This window comes from Botryllus schlosseri, chromosome 2 (genome assembly GCF_051294905.1).
Source record: "Botryllus schlosseri isolate E-star chromosome 2, Bs_hap1, whole genome shotgun sequence".
NCBI classification, from domain to species: Eukaryota; Metazoa; Chordata; class Ascidiacea; order Stolidobranchia; family Styelidae; genus Botryllus; species Botryllus schlosseri.
In genome coordinates, this window is record NC_137237.1 from 36,577,966 (window position 1) to 36,599,505 (window position 21,540).

At 40.6% G+C, this 21,540-nt stretch overlaps 1 protein-coding gene across 1 annotated transcript in view; it reads left to right on the plus strand.

The window, feature by feature from the left end:
• Positions 1-19,848, plus strand: part of LOC145458479 (uncharacterized) — a 35,414-nt gene extending 15,566 nt beyond the window's left edge. Inside the window, exons 5-10 of the mRNA XM_080336858.1 lie at positions 10,082-10,199; positions 10,393-10,523; positions 12,304-12,996; positions 14,731-14,884; positions 15,526-15,658; positions 19,641-19,848. Coding sequence (XP_080192984.1) covers positions 10,082-10,199; positions 10,393-10,523; positions 12,304-12,996; positions 14,731-14,884; positions 15,526-15,658; positions 19,641-19,710 — 1,299 coding nt within the window. The 3' untranslated portion in view covers positions 19,711-19,848. The remainder of the gene's footprint in view (positions 1-10,081; positions 10,200-10,392; positions 10,524-12,303; positions 12,997-14,730; positions 14,885-15,525; positions 15,659-19,640) is intronic.
• The last annotated feature ends 1,692 nt before the right edge of the window (positions 19,849-21,540 follow it).

Sequence of the window (21,540 nt, forward strand, 5' to 3'; positions counted from 1 at the left end):
TTCGCATACACGAGCATATGATTGCGTATAAACCGATATTGAAGTCTTCTGAGAGCATCTTCATTATTCTCTAGTCTACACAATATTATTTTCCTCTTAGTACTTTATGTCTCTCAATCCAACAGTTGAATTGCTATTCGAAAGTATCTGATACAGACAAACTAATTCTTTAAGTTTGTTCATCGTAGCGTAACGACCATTTTTACGAATCCATAACTGTATCATTTGATATCGTTGCTCAGTTAAGTTATAGCAATCCGTGTATTGGCATTCGGCCATTTCATTGTCAGATAGCTCAAGTTTTTCACGTGCAAACCTATACCAGTTCATCGGGTCAATCCGATCCATTATGACGTATATATCACTAGCAGTAATCTTGGACATATTCGATCTATAGTGTACAGCGAATAATCATGTAATAAATATTACACGTTATATATTGCCTTGCACTCGGTTCAACTACAATAACAAATAAGGCGATCAACTTACGCAATAATGACGTAATCATATCTCAGCGTTACTGAAACCAAGCAAAGCCGCTCTCGTAATAACTAGAGTAATCGACTACGCAATCATAATGACGTAATCATTACTGCACATGCTTGAACTGCAATACGCAATCATAATGAAGAATATATACGTATATATCAATTTCTGCAACTTTTTAATTTTGCTCGCACTGTACACGATTTCATGTAGATAAATGTTTTGATTATTAGGCACCCTTCCTTCACAAAAAATACGCATCATTTATGAGAGTAGGAATCTAAGCGTTGCCCATTACCACGCCAAGATGTAAGAAGACATATGAAGTTTGGACCAACATGGGCCTCATAGAAGAGTGTCAAAAAGATCGTCAGCGAGAAAACATGGGTCGAAAAGGATTGCCCTTATGTTGACCGTAAACTTCGATATAAATGTATGGGTGCCTAAAGTGCTGGCACCGAATAATTATGTCGTGGTAATCTGGACCCCACAGGGCAACTGACATCCCGAATTATTATAGTGAAGAAATACCAATTTTGAATCGTGCGCTTCTTTTAGTTTAGTAGTCTGTAGGCGAGTTCAATATCTTTTGATTACATACCGCACAGGAAGTCGGGCTGAGAGGATACAAAATTTATAGCAATATACACGCAATTATCAATATTATTGACCTAATCAATCGTTAATTATACAGTTATTTTACCAGGTCCACGTGGTCGCATCTGAATGGAGACCGGATAGGTCAAAAGTGCTACATTCGGTCAAAGTGGCGAACATACCGCCTGGTTATCAAGTGTTTTTATGTATGATCGATCCCCACTGTCTAGCGAGACGAGCAGGATTTTGGTGTCTGATTAATAAGGTCGTAAGAGTGTGGTAAATCCGTTTACAAACTACTTTACACATTTCAAAATCCCAACACCCGAAAAGTAAGTAGCTAAAACTGTTGAAGCGGAGGTAGTCTGAAACACAACGACTCATATAGCACAGATGGACAAATCCTAATCGAGTACATCGGATAGAGTTGCATCCTTGAAATCGTTATTTCCTCAACAAATCGATACAAAAATGGATCTGCATGGAAATAAACCTGAATATGTTCTGATGACACTCGTTATGGAAAGCTAAATTCGCCTGCCCACATCCCCAACAGAACATATTGACAATTAATATCAGACATATACTACAGAAATACCCATTTACTCGAATGGTACCATGTCTGAAATACTGTAGTGTAGGCGAATCAGTGTCTACTGATCCTGACAGTCACCGTTTAAACAGGTTTTTGCCGGGTCAACTGTGATCGGACACGGTTCATCTGCTACTTGCAGACTTATACGCGCGGGGGTTGAAAAAAAAAAATGGCTCGGATGCTATGTCAGCTCAGGGCGACAATTCGAAGTTTTAAACGATACGGTTGGTACGTAAAGCCTCGTTATTCCCGCGTATTGTGAGGGTAAAACCGATGCTAAAATAAGTCGTCTGAAGGGTATACCGAAAGCCTCTTTGCACTGCGGGTGAACTTATCGCATAGCATTTCACAGCTCTGCGGCGTGTCCGAATCGTGGTCAACTCTAGTCAAGCCTAACAGCTCCGCTATCGTCGCATGATACGGAGGGGGTCGCTAAACTTTTATAAACTAGTAAAAGTAAGTGGCTTCCTAAAGAAGGCTAGCCACATTGATAACTTGGTGCTATCTTTTCTGGTTGCAAAGTAAGAATTTCCTCTTGAATTGCTCCGAAAGCCCGAAACTATTCATCAAACTTCACTATCCCATCAATTACAAGCGCTACCATGCAGTGGAAGATTCACTATTTCGCCACATTTCCACATCATGATGACATAACCTGACCCTTAGCTGATTTGTGACTGATATTTGTGAGTTGGACTTGGGCGTGACCTTTTTAGAATTACTCAGACTCGGGCTAACCCGATGGTAAAATGGAAATGACTCGAGTGGACTCAGATTGACTCGGAATATACCGTTAATTTATCGGAACCATGAACGCAACGAACTAGACGCGTATCAGGCGAATAGTAATAGATCAGAAAGTCGCAGCTTGGTATTTCGCTATTTAAGTAAGTAGTTATGACAACCATTGGTAATCTGTTAGTTACTTAGCCATGTTATTAAGGCCACTTAAAGGTACCGAGTACCGTAGTGGTACGCTCAAACGATGTAACAACAATGGCCCGTTCGGCGTTCCGACATTTTAATCACTAGGACAGATTCATTATTATATTTATATTATATTATATATATTTATGTTTGCTACTATTTGAGGATATTTGGCCATGAGAATAATAGCCTACTTATCAGAAGCATACACGAATCCTGGATTGGAATTACAATGCTCATGCTCGAGTTAAAAATGTTTTGATATGAGATCAGTGACATAGAATACACCTATCAATGCTGCGGCGTCGTCAAAACGGGAAAATTAGCCCATGAGCACATTTGAGACCTCTACACTATAGACAGTCTATACGAATAAGTCTGCATATCTCTGAATGACTACCTCAGATATAAAAATAGCTCGATCATTTCTCAATGTATAAAAACACTTGGTGATTCGTGATCCACCACGTCTGGTATCTAGGGAGCACTATGTTTGATATAGATTACAGAAATATAGGAAAAAATCATGCTTTATCTAGATTACACCCGTAGCAGGGAAAATTATGCTCTGTCAGCACCTACATTAGCGGGATTCAGGGTGTCTGGAACGTTTTTGCAGGTCCCCCCGTCGCGACGATCCTTTGTCGAGTTGAGATTCCCAAGTCATGCAGCGTGTTGTTTCCTAATCATATCCGCATATACCCCAAACTATTTGTTTCACTCGGTCGTTTATGGCCCCAATTAGCAGACAAAATGGACCGTCCACAGCGCTAGACAGCTAAATTACGACGCAGAGCTGTGAAATGCTATGCGATAAGTTCACCCGCAGTGCAAAGAGGCTTTCGGTATACCCTTCAGACGACTTATTTTAGCATCGGTTTTACCCTCACAATACGCGGGAATAACGAGGCTTTACGTACCAACCGTATCGTTTAAAACTTCAAATTGTCGCCCTGAGCTGACATAGCATCCGAGCCATTTTTTTTCAACCCCCGCGCGTATAAGTCTGCAAGTAGCAGATGAACCGTGTCCGATCACAGTTGACCCGGCAAAAACCTGTTTAAACGGTGACTGTCAGGATCAGTAGACACTGATTCGCCTACACTACAGTATTTCAGACATGGTACCATTCGAGTAAATGGGTATTTCTGTAGTATATGTCTGATATTAATTGTCAATATGTTCTGTTGGGGATGTGGGCAGGCGAATTTAGCTTTCCATAACGAGTGTCATCAGAACATATTCAGGTTTATTTCCATGCAGATCCATTTTTGTATCGATTTGTTGAGGAAATAACGATTTCAAGGATGCAACTCTATCCGATGTACTCGATTAGGATTTGTCCATCTGTGCTATATGAGTCGTTGTGTTTCAGACTACCTCCGCTTCAACAGTTTTAGCTACTTACTTTTCGGGTGTTGGGATTTTGAAATGTGTAAAGTAGTTTGTAAACGGATTTACCACACTCTTACGACCTTATTAATCAGACACCAAAATCCTGCTCGTCTCGCTAGACAGTGGGGATCGATCATACATAAAAACACTTGATAACCAGGCGGTATGTTCGCCACTTTGACCGAATGTAGCACTTTTGACCTATCCGGTCTCCATTCAGATGCGACCACGTGGACCTGGTAAAATAACTGTATAATTAACGATTGATTAGGTCAATAATATTGATAATTGCGTGTATATTGCTATAAATTTTGTATCCTCTCAGCCCGACTTCCTGTGCGGTATGTAATCAAAAGATATTGAACTCGCCTACAGACTACTAAACTAAAAGAAGCGCACGATTCAAAATTGGTATTTCTTCACTATAATAATTCGGGATGTCAGTTGCCCTGTGGGGTCCAGATTACCACGACATAATTATTCGGTGCCAGCACTTTAGGCACCCATACATTTATATCGAAGTTTACGGTCAACATAAGGGCAATCCTTTTCGACCCATGTTTTCTCGCTGACGATCTTTTTGACACTCTTCTATGAGGCCCATGTTGGTCCAAACTTCATATGTCTTCTTACATCTTGGCGTGGTAATGGGCAACGCTTAGATTCCTACTCTCATAAATGATGCGTATTTTTTGTGAAGGAAGGGTGCCTAATAATCAAAACATTTATCTACATGAAATCGTGTACAGTGCGAGCAAAATTAAAAAGTTGCAGAAATTGATATATACGTATATATTCTTCATTATGATTGCGTATTGCAGTTCAAGCATGTGCAGTAATGATTACGTCATTATGATTGCGTAGTCGATTACTCTAGTTATTACGAGAGCGGCTTTGCTTGGTTTCAGTAACGCTGAGATATGATTACGTCATTATTGCGTAAGTTGATCGCCTTATTTGTTATTGTAGTTGAACCGAGTGCAAGGCAATATATAACGTGTAATATTTATTACATGATTATTCGCTGTACACTATAGATCGAATATGTCCAAGATTACTGCTAGTGATATATACGTCATAATGGATCGGATTGACCCGATGAACTGGTATAGGTTTGCACGTGAAAAACTTGAGCTATCTGACAATGAAATGGCCGAATGCCAATACACGGATTGCTATAACTTAACTGAGCAACGATATCAAATGATACAGTTATGGATTCGTAAAAATGGTCGTTACGCTACGATGAACAAACTTAAAGAATTAGTTTGTCTGTATCAGATACTTTCGAATAGCAATTCAACTGTTGGATTGAGAGACATAAAGTACTAAGAGGAAAATAATATTGTGTAGACTAGAGAATAATGAAGATGCTCTCAGAAGACTTCAATATCGGTTTATACGCAATCATATGCTCGTGTATGCGAAGCTGGTATTGCTTTCACGTCGCAAATCAAAAAAAAAGGATTCTGATATCAAGAAAGTATGCCAAGATCTGAAAGAAGCTCTACACCTTGTTCTGGACGATTAGTTAATGTGCTTGCCCGTTATTACTTCAAATAAACTGAACATGTGTATTTGTGTAAAATGTGTTATAAAAGTCAGTCTACGGAAGTGAATAGACAAGTCTGGACCTGTCTATATTACAGCATATTAGAGATAGATTGTGCAATAACCTCAAAATACGGAGAGTACTGAACCTTTTGAGAAATGGCTCAGCTATCCCATACCACGGACGGTCGGGGAGTTGGCAAAACAAGGTTTATCTCGGTGACCTAGACAGAACGCAGTGCTTCAGCTGGTCCGGTGTTCTCCGCAATTGGAGGTCTACAGACGATGTATCTGAAATACACTTGACGTATCTCCTGGATTGTTGTTTTCCTTGAGGGCTGTATTACTGGTTAGTATTTTTATGGATGATCGACAACCGCTAGCTGTCGCTATTGTATCATTTACGTGTTACACAAGGGGGGGGGGGCGGGCAACTTCTTCGGTCGGCGGGCCGGAGAAAATTAAGTACTTGGCGTACCGAATTGCTGAATCGATACATTATTCGCCCATTGATCCCCATATACGAGGGATAAATCGTATTTAATCAATGTATTTTAACAACCGCAATGTCACTGCAAAGCCATATCTCGCCGATAATAACGAAGACAATGTGGGTTTGAGAACAGCCTTGTTATACAGACACCACCGTGTCTGCTTCTCTCTAATCAATGAACACATCGTGCAACCCATAAGATTTACAAATTACTGGGTTGCTTCGAAACTGTATTTTGGCTCGACAGTTTTATGGGGACCTACTCTTTATCATTAGGATAGAAAGCGATTTCACGACATTTCTTTAACACTACTTCTACTTGAGTACTTCAAAGCTATATTTTGTCCTTCCATTAGAAGTAAATGTAGCATGTATTGTGAATCGCTCCAGCTATTTCGATAACCTCGCCAGAACGCGTAGTTTCGTCTGGATCGTTGTGTATACACAGAGAGAGTGCAGTGGCGACTTGCTTCAGTCGAGTAACGGAGGATGTCGATTTCACACGCATTCCAAAGTACATCTCGTGCGAATGATGTACCACCACCCCGGCTATTCTCGGTACGACATGGGATCATTTGGCTGTACTATGGTGGGCCCCGACATAGTCGAGTACGCTCGATCTTTTTCACGATAGTTTGGGGCGCTTTTACTATTCACGTGTTTACACAGGTCCCCCGTATCCACGTGATAGCCTGCACAATGCCATCATAGCGTCATTTTTCCGATTTGGCTACGTACCCGACTTTCGTAATCTAGACCCGCATTTTGCGTTACTCGTGGTGTTTTTTTGGAAATGTTGAGCTAACAAGGAGGACAAACTGACAGAAAGAGAGTACATTTAGGTGAATTGGGTGACATATCTGGGAAAAGGAGGACATATGCTCCCCTAAAGGAGGCCGCATGGTAACCCTATTAGGAGGGTCGATGGGGACAACAAATGTATCGTATCGTGTTGCTATCAACCAGAAAACGAGAGTTTTGTCAAACAAGCGGATTGATGACTGACATCGACTGTGTCACGCTCGATTGATCACAGCTGATTTGCGTACAGCACAGTACATCAAAATTACAAGTATTCGAATGACAAGTCATGAGATGCCGTCGGTGTGATCATCGTTCCTGTCGAAAAATTAAGCGATTTTCTCGAATACCCCCAACGGTTGTATTGCTAGCCTATTCCCGGACTCTTTGGACCTGGATTCACAGCCCCCTGTTAGTGATCACCATGTTACAATACTAGCGTAAACAACCCTGTCAAAGGAGTCGTATGAAATATTATCGTGTGAACGTGGTGGATTAGCTTTTTCATAATAATATGAATGAAATTTACATGGATATATATCCCGTTGGAGTTGTTGGCGGGTAAAGTTGTTATCGTTGTGTGATTTTGCCAATATACTCCCCGTGGTGGCAAATCTAATTACACTAATAATACCTGTACAGACAAACAGAAGCCCGCCGATGAGTCGATACAAAGTCTCTCTGTACGTAAATGAATGTACAACGACACTCCCCTTACAGCAGAACTATTTTGTCTGGACGGGGGTGGTCACGATTCGTTTCCGGCGCGGATTTCATCAGTTTTGGTTAAACCCGGGCTGGATGCGGCCAAGTGTCTTTGAGAGTCGGATTTATGATACATTTTACCAGCCTAATACATGGAAATACCAGGACTTTACGGGCCAGTCGGATTTTTTGGACTTTGATTTTGCAACCCTATAGTCGCAGTGGATTCCGATTTCGAAATCTCCCCCTCTACTTTACACCTCACCTCAGGCTATAGATCGCATCACGTATGATCTGTCACAATTCATTCCCATTATTGCACCACCGAGCGCGTTTCAGCCAAATAAGGTCACTGATCCCCGATGAAGCGAGCTACCCCGATTCGTTTCGTGGACAATTGAAATACCATCGTACTCGCAGTTACCGAGCGGAAAATGCAAGGCCCGAAGGCGACACAGCAATTCTCTGACGGTAATACTCTGCCGAGTCAATATATCCGTAGTACGATGCTGCAAATATGCTTGGGGGTGTTGACATGTGTTGAGGATATGTTTCGATCCTCGGCACAGCAGGATGGATCACAAAACAAAATGGCGCTATGCAGTCTACGCGGCCGCATGTCATTTTCGACAGCGAGATTGATTATCGTGAATTAGGTCTTGGACAAAGCAACGATAGCGTATCCGAGCTAAGTAGTTATAGTATACTATAAACCTGATCCTCGCACCGCCAACGAGCCGTAACCACAATTCTAATACCGCGACAATCCATACACATTACACAATTATACACCATACCGGGAGCTTTCAAAATACCAGTTGACGGGAGCAATTCTCTGACGGTAACACTTCGCCGGTTCAATATATCCGTAGTATGATGCTGCCAATATGCTCGGTGGTGTTGGCATAACATGTGTTGAGGATATGTTACGACACACACGAGCACAACTGATTGTCTGCGGCGAAATTAGTCGAATTCGAACGACAGTGCGTGGCTGCCGAAGCAATAGTTCCTTAGCATGATATTGTAAATATGCTTGGAGGTGTTGTCATAACAAGTGTTGAGGATATGTTACGGTACACGCGAACACAACTGATTGCCTATAGCGAAATGAGTCGCTCTCGAACGACAAGTGCGTGGTGAGCTCGTGATCGATAGTACATACCGGTAAAGCATGAGTTCGACAACTGATCGATTCAAGCATACAAAAATAATATGCCGCGGTAAATTGTATATCATTTACAAGCACCGGTACGATTACGCCTGACCAGACGTGAAGCAGTAAAAGAACCCATCATAAATACATTGTTTGGTTGGGACTGTCTGTCCTTATGAAGACGCTAGAACGCGGTATAGGTATGGAACAGCCACATTTGTTGCTTGCACCGAATACTAGGTACGTAATACCGGGAGCGTTGATGCGAGCAAAATTGAGAATCAGCTATTTGTTTAATTACTTATTATATTCATAATGTTACTTTATTTAAGCTAATCTATGTCGGGTCGCCTAATACAAATTTCTACTAGGACATTCATTCTGATTCTCGGTATGACTCGAAATGACACACATATTTATAATAATAACAGATCATTTCTCGTTACTGTCTGGGTGGACAACAAAGCAAGCGGGTTCAAGTACGACAGTATGAGACAGACCACAAGCGTCACCTTACACAGCCGAACGTATGGACACCTAAAACACGCACCAGGATCTCATGGATCAGACGAAAACTATACTGACGTCACGACCGGCAATTATTCCTATGACCCCCCCCCCCCCGTACACGAAATTGAATCAACCGCGGAACGATAAGTCAACCAGTTTGACGGGCTATTGCTCCCAGGTCATGAAATTGGACCACGGAACAACGGGTCAGGGCAGGCAACTATTATCAAGCTTCGTGTACGACCGAGGTCAGCTATGGATCGTGGAAAAATACAGTAAAATTACAATGTATTATAATCAGGAGGCGAGTGGAAAAGTACAAGTAGAATGACTCATGTCTGAGTACAAAGGTCAATCCAGATTCTTTGTTCGTTTTCTCTCTATCGTTAATTATTCCCCCTTTTTTTATTGCCGCACACAAGGTCATAAAAGTATTGCTGCAAAATTGAGAATGAGCACTAATTCTTACACTGTTTATTATCTTGATAATGTTTGTTTGTTCTTTATAAATCGCGAATGGGCGTCGATCGCACATCTATATTACTACTATTATGAATGCGAAGCATTCGATATCACCGAGTAGAGTTGTAAAAACTAGGTTTCACATGACATTAACTCGGAACTGAACAGTCAATACAGTGACTTAGACTCTGACTCGAGTCAAAACACTCTGACTCGAACTCGACACTCTACTCCGTTACTTGGACTCGCACTTGACTCGGTGGTGAATTGAAAATGACTCGACTTGACTCGAGTCAAAACTATAAGATTGAGATTGACTTGTGAATCGGAACCTTGTGAATTGCGGTTACAACCCTGATATTATCTATACCTGTTATACGTTAGCTGCTATACACATCTACAGAACGACTCCGATGCCATTACCATTACATCACGCATTCTGAATACGAAGTATCTTCGGGGGAATACGTACACTGGAAAAGCAATCCGGAAAGCAATTGCTATGATGCACCACGACAGAGGTTGGATTGACTTGAACATCAAGTTTCACTGGGAATCCTGTTGTCCGAATACGTTGGCAGTGCAGACGTATATAATATAAGATAGAACGGACTGTATGGTTGGTATAAACACCATACTGCTCAGTCTGTCTGCATTTTTCGATGATTCCAGAGCAAAATAGAATGCGTATGAAACCATTTATTTGTATTTGAGGCGACTCGTCAAGGCAGCACTCACTGGCGGTTCAGAGTCTGGTGTTGGTAACGGATGGAAAAAGCTCGGACAACGTCAAGCACATCAACGACATAGCCCTTGAACATGGAATAAATATTTTCGCAATCGGTGTAAGTCTATTTTCACGAATAGCCATCGTATATACATTGAATATATGTCCTGCAGCAATGACCGCATAGCCATAGACAAGTGCTGCAGAAACAAATTCGTTAATTCTTATTCTTATGTAGAAAACAGAAATCTATCGTGATATCGATATGGGGAATTTGATTTGATAGTGGGTGTTAATTTGTTGTATATTCTACCATGATAGCACCAGAATTGGAGAACCGGTAATCTAATTCTCATCTAATGAGTGAAATATTTCTATGTCATAATTTTTCATTCTAATGTAAATTTGATTTCTGGTTTCATGGAAATGCGCAGGAGAACTGCGCAGTGCAAAAATTAGCTAAGCTTGGGGTACAAACATTTACCATTCTCATGCATATGGGAATGAGCTGTGATTTGATATGAACTGAACTATTGATTTAAAAATTATATTACTTTGTAAGTCAAGATCTCATTCCAATTCCAAGTTTTTGCGAATTTAGTAATTCGAATTCTATTATAATTTGGAAATAAATTTTTAGCTACAATTCTATATCAGTCTAGATCAGGGGTCTCAAACTCAAATATGCTCGCGGGCCAATTTCCTGGTTTTTGATGGCTCCGCGGGCCGCAGCATTATTAACAGGGGTATTCAATGTATTTCCAAGTAGGCCTTATCTGACGGGATTTCGCAGACTGGCATTCCACAAGCATCGGGAAAATTTAATTTACTCTTGTGAATTCGAGCCTGGCACGAAAAAAAATCACAATTTAAATATTTGAATGAATTTTTTGTTGTACTTGGCATAGTTTGCCAAAATTATTTGTTATAGGAACCATGCTAGCGTACAAATGCATCATGACGTGCATGCATATAAGTTGGATTTACATTCGTGATCAACAACAGCTTGAATACAATGATGAATGTGCCATAGCATTGAAACAGTCCAATAGCCGAGCAATCCGTCATTGTTACAGCGGTGAAGCGCATCTCTACCTCACTCCCCACCTTTAATTGGCTATAATAACATGGATAAACGGAACCAAGACGACGCAGGATGTAACTAACTATACATCAAGTGGAAACAGATTGCCAATGGTTGCCATTGTCATTCCGACCTGCTTAGATAGCTAAATACACTACGCTACGCAACGCAAGCTACGGCCTTTTGATATATTATTATTCCCAGTCTGGTAATAGTCCGTGGTTGTACCAAGTCACAGCGTTCTGAGTCACAAGTCATTCTCTGGTTGTAAAGTTTGACCCCACTAAAGTCGAGTTCTTTTTATTTTATCACCCATTTAGTCCAAGTTCGAGTAATTCTACTAAAGGTCGCGCCCAAGTCCAAATTACAATTTTCAGTCACGAATCATTAACGGATTAACGGATCATATCTTACCATCATCAACAGGTAATGTGACGTAATAGCTGATCTTCCCCTCGCATGGTAACTTTTGAAAGTGCTGATGTTGTAGTGAAATTTGATGAGTAGTTTCAGGTTTTTGGAGTAGTCTTAAAGCGGATTTCAAGTTCTCAAATCTCAAAAATATTTGTGGCAGTTTAATATTGTCGAATACTTCAAAATCCCAAAACGACGACGCGGGCCGCACAAAACGATCTCGCGGGCCGCGTGTTTGAGACATCTGATCTAGATTGCACACTGTGAAATATAAAGCCGTACATGAATGCAGCTCGCAATCCAGGCCAGGTGATAAATTGGAAAATAATAAGCAATTCATCATATCTCCATTGGTTCAGGCTCAGTTGATTTTTAACATCGTTTCCATTCATTTCTATAGGTCGGGGGCGAAATCGACTTGAACACCCTACTAACCATAGTGGATGGTGACAACTCGAGGGTGTTTCAAGCACAGGACTACTCCAACCTCGCATCATCAATGCGCGACGTTATGATCGAAAGGGCTTGTTCCACACCCACCCTCTTGAACATTCGACAGCAACACGACACGTTCAGCGAAAAGCTGCCGTCTGCAGCAGACCAGCCTTTGGAGACTACCGACGAGAGTAGATACCAACTTCGAACGACCGCAAACAGTGCAGTTCTCATTACTTTCAAAATTCAAAACGACAGTGATTACTCAACCGCGTGCTCCCAACGTCCCTTAAGTGACGTTACTGTGTTTGCATCTCCAGACAACCAGTTTGTTAACTCTGCGTTTTATACCAGCATTCACAAAGTAAACATTGGATGCGCAAATGCCGACACTCCAAAGTGTCAACCAGAGAATGGAAATTGCAAGCAGAGTAATTCGGTGCGGTTATGGTGGCCACAAAAACGTTCGGCTGGTTACGCGAATATAACTTGTAACAGTACCGGCAATAATCACTCGTGTTCCGCCGGAGGATTGGATCTGACAACTACCAGTTTTTCTGTTTTATCAAGCAGCAGAGAGGCATTGTTGATGGTTGTTTCTACTGATAATATTAGTATTGAGTCTCAAGCAACTTCAAGTGCCCGTCTCACGTCTAAGGTATGCACTGCGCAATGGTTCTGGGCACTCATTACGTAACCGAGGCTTGACTTGAACAACCAGATAAATTAAATTGTAATTTGTGAAATGTTTCTAGGCTCCAATTTTTATTCTAATATAATCAGAGTTGGTCAGTAACGAAGTACTTCTACTTGTTTAAATAACTCAAGTAGTTTTCCTCTACTTCTGGTACTTACTAAAGTAGATCTTTTTTTTACTTCTACTTCCACTTCGTAATATTTTGTGAACCACTCACTTGCTTTTCGCTATTTTCAGTTTGTCAAGTAGAAGTAGTTTATTCCCCCATTAAGAAAGATGGCCTAAGGAATTTCGGGGCTGTTTTCACGTAGTACCAACATTTAATTTTCATAAAAGTCATGTAATACCCGGAATTTTCGTTGTGCTTCGCGCACAGTAGATATGACACAACTTCTCCGTATTGTTCTTCGACTGAACTAGGGGTCATATAATATGGGGGAGGGCGCCATGCCATAATGTTCTTTAAAACGGGGTGTTCTAGTAAACAAAGGATTAGTATCGCACTTCCATATCAATACTATCATTTACATCCCCTGTTGTGGACGACTGCTTATTCTGTCAAAAATTGACACTTCCAGGTATGCATCAATATGAATCAAGCTCTCTACACCTTCCGCATAGCTCCATTTGCAGCTTTTGACAGTCCATGCGAACGAATTACGATCGTTTTCACTACTACTTACTTACTTGAGTGGATTTAAAGTCAGTCAATTCTACTTCTACCTCAAGTAGTTTTAGGTTGCTTATGTAAGAAGCACTTCTACTCGTACCTGAGTAGATTTTTTCGTCGCTACTTCTACCTTTACTCGAGCCTTCTCGACTACTTTGACCACCTCTGAATATAATTACAATTTTTTTCGAAAATGATACTTTGTCAGCGGCGTTTTCCAGCAAGTTATACGAGAATATCGCCCGAGCAGGGAAAACCTGTGCCCATTCGCTATCAGCCATCTAACGTGTCTGACAGTTAGAACTCTGATTTGATATGAACTGAACTTGATTTTTGTGGTATCTCTCTAGTTCGGAATTTAATTCAATTTACAAGTTATTGTGAATTCAGAAATTTCAATCTAATTTGGAAAAAACGGTGCAGTTATATTTCTAATTCTAATCTAATTTGGAGGAGCTGAAAATGTTGAAGGCTTCCAGCTCCGACCGAGGATACGGTAACCCGTGACCGATCACCCCCTGTTTTGTTCCGCTCCGTAAATAAGTCGCGAGGTCCCCGACACAAATTCTGTTATGCTCTGTATTATTATAATAATTCGTTTCATAACACACCGTCTCTAAGAAATAAAGTGAAGTTAAACTCACCTGGGGACTTCGAAAAAGTAAAGGTACGCCTTTAGCGAATACCTAGCTGGACCACCCTGCTAAAAGGTTCCACGCCCCTAATGTTACAGACATTTTGATAGGGTGGTAAACTGGGTGAACAATGAAGTACTTCTAATCTTCCGACTGGTGGTAAGTTTTATTTACTTGTCGTTTATATAAATCCCGACCAATATCAGAATTCAACACAGCCCTTAATTCCAAACACCGAAAATGGCTTCGTAAATGACAGATTTGTTAGCATTCTAGTTTTGTACTTCTATTTGAAGTACCTTTGGCCTGTCGTTTGAATTAACACTACACTGAACAGCATCATTACCTGCCTCTTTTAACAGGACTGGTTATGATCAAACTGTATTGCAGATGCTTACATCTACTGCCAAAGAAAGAGATGATATTAGCATCTCTACACTTTCATACGAAAGTCAACAAACTGCGCATGTACCAACTGAGAACGACGGAACAAGCTCTACATTTGGAAACATCATTCGTAGAAGTTACGAATTTCAGAAGACAGGTATTCTGCAGTTTGCTAACGCATAGGTGGCGACGTGGGGCAGAAATCTTCACCATGCCGAAGCACATTAGTCAAAGTGGTCCATTTCGCTACGCAAGCATAGAGAAGCAGAAGTAAGGTGTAAATTTCTATTCAATTAGAAGAAGAAGTGGGACATGAACGGTATTGAAAGTACTCATGTGAGTGGTTTTTAAAGTAGATTTTATTGATGTATGACGTACCTGAAATAGTGAATAGGAGGTGGGCTTCATACGAAATTGCAACACAAAACTATAAAAATAACTGATGACACAACCAATAGACTAGAGCAATCGTCGAAAATTGTCTAAAATATATACTGTTACCACGAGTTTATGGTTATTACGATTGTTTAGTCTCGGATAGCATGCTATTTTATCTGACACAAGTGACGCAAACCAATCCAAAAACTGTACTTTTTACTTTAAAAAATCTAAAGCGTAGAATAAGTTTTGATTCAATAAATAGTTGAGTAGAAGTGGAAGTCGTATGGAAACGTCACTGCTCACGTACGCAGGGAATTGCAGACAAGGCCCACTTAAGTAGGCTACTCGAGAAAATAAGATTTACTTAGCTACTGACCGCCTCTGATTATCACTCGTACATTTTCTTTTGTACTCAAGAAATCACGACAACCAGCACTGATGCATTTCAATCGACTGACCATGTGGGTGACGAACAAACTATCGAAGTCATTGTAATTTGTGGAATTGCCGGATTCGCGTCATTGGCGATGGCACTCTATCTGGTGATCAGGTAAACGTGAGGAAATACCAGAATACTATAGATCAGCGCTTTTCAACCTTTTTGAGCTCCGTTCGCACTTTTTTTGTAAAATAATTTTCATTCGCACGAACTAATCGAAAATTGTTTTACAAAAAGAAAATGACGATAGGCCTACTTAACAATAATTTGTTCAGATGTGCAACAAATTGGCAGAATTTTTTGCAATAAATTAAATAATTACAGCATACATATTAACAGATAGCTCTGGCACCGTGTCGACCAAAAATTATACCCTTTGCGGTCAATACTTTCATAACCCTTGAAAGGGTAAAAATTTGCGTAACAGTAACTTGCAAATGTGAGTCTGTAATGATGGTATGTACTACTATCCCCGTGCCTCGCGTTAATCGAACAGTTATTACCAACGTATGATGATTGTTCAGCGAAAGAAAGCAGAAAGTCAATTTGATGTCATTTTTCCAGCCTGTCACAGGCTCAGACGGGCTGATATACTGTATGTCTGCCACTATAGAGATTGTAGAGATCTCTATACTATCACTACACCAGCTTTCAAACCAGGCTTTTGGTTACGGAATAATGATAGTGCGGGAATATTAATTCACTACGACTTGTGAGAGCTACGATTAGTATAGTGCGTCGTATTAAGTTTTTTTAATTGCGTCGCAACTACAAATGTTACACTGATCTTAAATTTCCTATTAGGTTTATTTGAGTTATTCCACGTTAGAAAAGTTTGCAATTAATCACGATTTTCATTCGCACTTGATCTGGATTTTCATTCGCACCATTCGCATCACCTTCGTCATTCGCACTTGATCCGGATTTTCATTCGCACTATTCACACCACCTTCGTCATTCGCAGTGCAATTTTTTCATTCGCACAAGTGCGAACTGTCACACAGGTTGAAAAGCACTGCTATAGATAATTTCACATGTTTTGATGAATGCCCCAATATCGTAGAATCTTGGCAGGGCTTTTTCGGCTGACTGTACCAACTGCCAAGTAGTTTCGATGAGGACAGACTCGTAAATCGATGCCAAGTATAGAAACGGTTGAATCTTGATGAAATAATTCAAGTTCAGTTAGTTTCAGGATCATTTGAAAAACAAATACCGATAATGTTTTGGATTTGGGTTAGGGTATGACCTCATTCACTTACATTACATAGAGCAGTGATTCCCAACCACGGCCCCGAGGGCCGCATGCGGCCCCCAGCTAGCCTTCTTGCGGCCCCCACAAAAATATTGAGAAATCGATTTATGAAAAAAATATATATATTTATAAAATAGCCTACTCTTGCTTGGCTTGGAGTCTGGAGTTTTCAATTAGGATTGCAGGAAAGTTGTGAGTAGACTGCTAAGATTACGTCACTGCTGTTTCAATGCAATGTGCCCCAACTTTCTAATTGAACTAGCAGCAGTGTTGGGATCAAGTCACTACCTTCGAGTCGCGAGTCATTTCGAGTCATTGCACATTTTGACTCGAGTCAAGTCAAGTCACTCGATTTTTGGAGGTGACTCGAGTCAAGTTGAGTCAAGTCAAGTCAAGTCACGAGTCAAGTCACAATTCAAGTCAAGTTGCCTTTTCGGGGTATGAGGCATGATTACGTCATTGCATTTTGCTAGCTGTCTGAAATACAGATTGAGTGGTCATTGATTTTGAACCAATGAACGAATATAGAGTTAAATATACACGCAAGAAGGCGCTGTATCGCTCACATATACGTAAGTAATTGCAGAGCCTCAGTTTATATAGTTACCAGCCAAAATAGAGAATAGAGAAACGAATTGATAAGATACTCAATACATACCATTTACAAATTGATATGATGCAATCTGAGCCTGCGCCAATGGTTGAGGACTATATAAAGTATATTCGAATTCAATTTCAATAAAACAAAAAGGTTTGGTTAAGGTAAGAAGAGAGAACAGAAATATACATTTTGCTATTAAATTACTATACCATACTATACTAGTTTACGACAACGTAAGCATCGATCACTTCGTTTGCGGTCAATTTATTTGTGAGAGAACAATGTAAGCTCAGTAAAACGCACGATCATTGAATGATTGGTCGCTCTCACGGGTTACACCAGCGTTTCGCCAAAAATCCGACCATATGCAAGATACAGTGATTTTTATCGACACCGATTATTATATAATGACTTGAAATTGACTCGTGAATTTAGCTCCGAGTCACGAATCAATTCACATTTCTGATACGCCGAGTCAAGTCAAGTCAAGTCATTTTAGCAAAGTGACTCGAGTCAAGTCAAGTCATACGAAAAAGGTGACTCGAGTCATCCCAACACTGACGAGCAGCACCTATAGATATAGGTATTGACAGGACTGTAACTGCCGCACCCCAAGCCCCCAATTTGGGGGGAGCGAGCTCGAAGGGGGCCCAAAATTATTTAGTGAATTAGCATAAATTATAGCGTATTTTATGAAGTTTTACGCAGCGAGAAAACCTTGGCCAAAAAGGACTGCCCTTACGCTGACCAAAAACTTCATTATGTATATACAAAATACATGTAGGTATAATTGACCATAGGCGCCTAAATGACTGGCGCCGAATGTTCCTGTCTTGTCAACCTGAACCTCACGAGACAAATAGGCTACCATCCCGCAGGGAAGAATTATATGCCAGTGAAGAACTACCAATTTGAAATCGTGTGCATCTTTTAGTTTAGTACGTTTGGGCGATTCTATATTTTTTGATATAGCAGACTGGAGCTCACAAAATAACATCATGTAACGAAGTCGTACCAACGGGGCCGCCCGTCCGAATATGTTTAAATATTATTTACGGGCCCTACGGTTTCCATGACACCTCACTCAGCTCTACCCTATGGGAGCTCAAGACCTAAGTGTTTTGGGGGGTCTGACGAAGTATTGTGTCGTTCCTGCCAACGGGTATACGCCCGAAGATGTTTAATTATTATTTAGTGGTCATACGTTTTCAAACACAACTCACTCGGCTCAACCGGTCAATCTGATTACCTGAGCAGAGAGAGGATGAAAATTGATACCAATATATATGCAATTCCCGATTATATTGACCGATTCAATCATGAATTATCGAAATTTTTCGCGCCTGGCGCGATTAGTCGAGATAAGCTGCCTAAAATGGACACCCGATTTAGATGATGAATAGCGGTAAACAGCCATCTAGCCTGAGGGGGGTCTGGGGGCTTCGAAGTTCGGTTTATCACCCTGTGGGGGCCCCAAGAGCAACGTTTGTTTGGGGGGGGGGCTGACGAAGTGCTGTTACGGCCCTGGGTATTGATAACTAATTTACGGATAGATGTGCAGCAAGTGACTCACGATTGAATACGCCGAGATGCGTACTGCTTAGCCGGCAAAAAGCAGCATAATTGGTAGTCCTATAGCTCGCGACCCAAGCGTCCGAATAATTTGATATGTCGGTGTTTATCGAAAGCAAGTGTCGAACTGATTCCAAAAATCTGAATTGAAATCTCGCCAAGGGCAATAAAACTACTCCGAAATAGCCAGCAAAGGTTGATTGTTCTGAACAACGGGAGCGCGGCAATACAATGGCCAATGGCATCAAGCGAATGATCGGAACAATGCCAATTTTCATATTTTGGTGACTATTTTGGGTCCCTTTCATTGCCCTGGTATTCGTGCGGCCCCGACCGCACTCTGCAGTTCTAAATTTGGCCCTGCCACCGAAAAAGGTTGGGAACCACTGACATAGAGTCTTTCAACGTGCCACTCAAATGATTTATCACTGAAACGAATGAAACACCAGAGTACTATGTAAGTAAGACCACCTAACGCTTGGGATGGCTTGGTGCATATGTGATCAGGCAATAGCCTACATCCTCCCATCGCACCAAAAGTGTTTAATGTAACATCGGACAGTAAAATGTCCAGTATTTACAAAGATTCATGTTGAAATACGCGAATAAATGACAGAGCAAAGATATTATGTCAGCTCGAAAATACAATTCTCAATTCCTTGCAGACGCTACAAAAATAAGAAAAAACGACGAGCGAAAGTTGAGGATGAAACAACAGAAACCACTACAGTCTGATGTTGATTTGATGAAGATGATTTGACAGAGTTGTATCGACCATTTTTGTCAAACCGTATTTTGATTTCGACTTGGAATTTATAATAATTCCGTAGGTTTGTGTGAATTTTAAATAAATGCGATTCAGCACAGGTTGTGCACTTGGGTTTGAACACTTTGATTAAGACAGGATTGAGATCCGAAAACGATACGTGACATATTTACCAGCTCCGTATTTTTGTCGAAATATGTATACGATTGTACGATTTATATGTACGATCACACGATTTTGTGATACGATTGTTGATATACGATGTCGTTTTGCATTCTCTACTATTCTCTACGATTACCCCTGACGAGTGTCCGCCGAAAATATTTGGGTTCATTTTAATATGAATATAGCCTACTATTCAATTGTATATTGAAGTTCTGTACCTCCAAGAAGCTGTTCAAATATGTATCTATATCGTGAATGTTTAAAAAAAGATCCCGACTTTCTCATACCTCTTAAAAAATTAACGTGACTAAGCCTGAGTACAATTATTCGAGCAGTACTCGAATCTAAGGATGGTGTGAACGTAAGGTTCACGTTCGCGTTCTGTGTGTGAACCTCGGAAATTTGGAGGTTGACGTTCACAAACGAACCTTGGTAGTTTCTGCACTGTGAACCTTTTTCATATATCAAAATTTTCACGTCATTATAACATTTTTGGTTGAAATTTAATTCATTTCAACTGCGGGCCACTCTATGCATGGCACTGGCAACATAAAAAATCAACACTAAACCAGCATGCACCTTGACAAGTTCAGAAATTTTTCCTGCTTTGTTGCAAAAGTTTGCTCGAAATATCCAGCTGTCTGATCGTGAATATTTAATGACCCTCTGCTGTGACCCGAAATCACACAATATCAAGAGTGAAATACGCTACATGTATAGGTAGTCAGTGAATGATGCTTATTCAACCAAACAAGTTGATATCGTTGTCTGATAACATAACATAACATAACATGATTGGGTTATATTTTTATCTGAACAAGTCACACACAATGTACAATGCGATAAGACACAATGCGATAAAATATCTAGCAAGCGTACGGGATCCATCTCGATTTCATATGTTTATTGTATCCTAAAAACCAAATCGGTGCGATTGGGATGTTGGCTACTGCTGTATAATTTGTTAATGGGGTAAACCCGTTTCACACTTTGCTCAATATCAACGTAGCACAACTGACTGAGACGCCGAATACATTGTCCCGTCTGGCCTAGACCGTTAGGGCGTAAGCTTATATTCCCTTGCAAGTCCTCGTCGAAATTGTTGGCAAAGCGACGGACGATATTGATCCTATGGTATTATTATATCATTTAATAGCCCCAGTTGATACATTTAGCGATGATTAAAACGTCAATAAGTAGGCCTATACATCAGCATTGTGGCATTATGTGGTCCGAGTCGTCGCTAGGTATCGTGTACATTAATATATATCACTTCACTGAAATGTAGGGTTAGAATTAGCAATATGACGACACGTGACGTCATGAGGTTCACGTTCGCGTTCACACAGAACCGGTCAAAAAGGTTCGCGTTCACACGAACCTGAACCTTTCATAGGTTCACACCATCCCCACCTCGAATCCATTTTAATTGTAGTGATTCGAGTCAGTAATGAGAGACGAGATTTCCGTGTTCTGAAATTATACGTCCTAGTTCTATTTAATAATTATTATGAACTAGTATTATAGTTTCGATGCTTGTTCCCCTCCTGGAGTGTTGACACCAGAGTTGGATCAAATGTAATTTGTGATTGAGCTGAATGTAATTAATTACGTTTTTTCATGTAATTGTAATT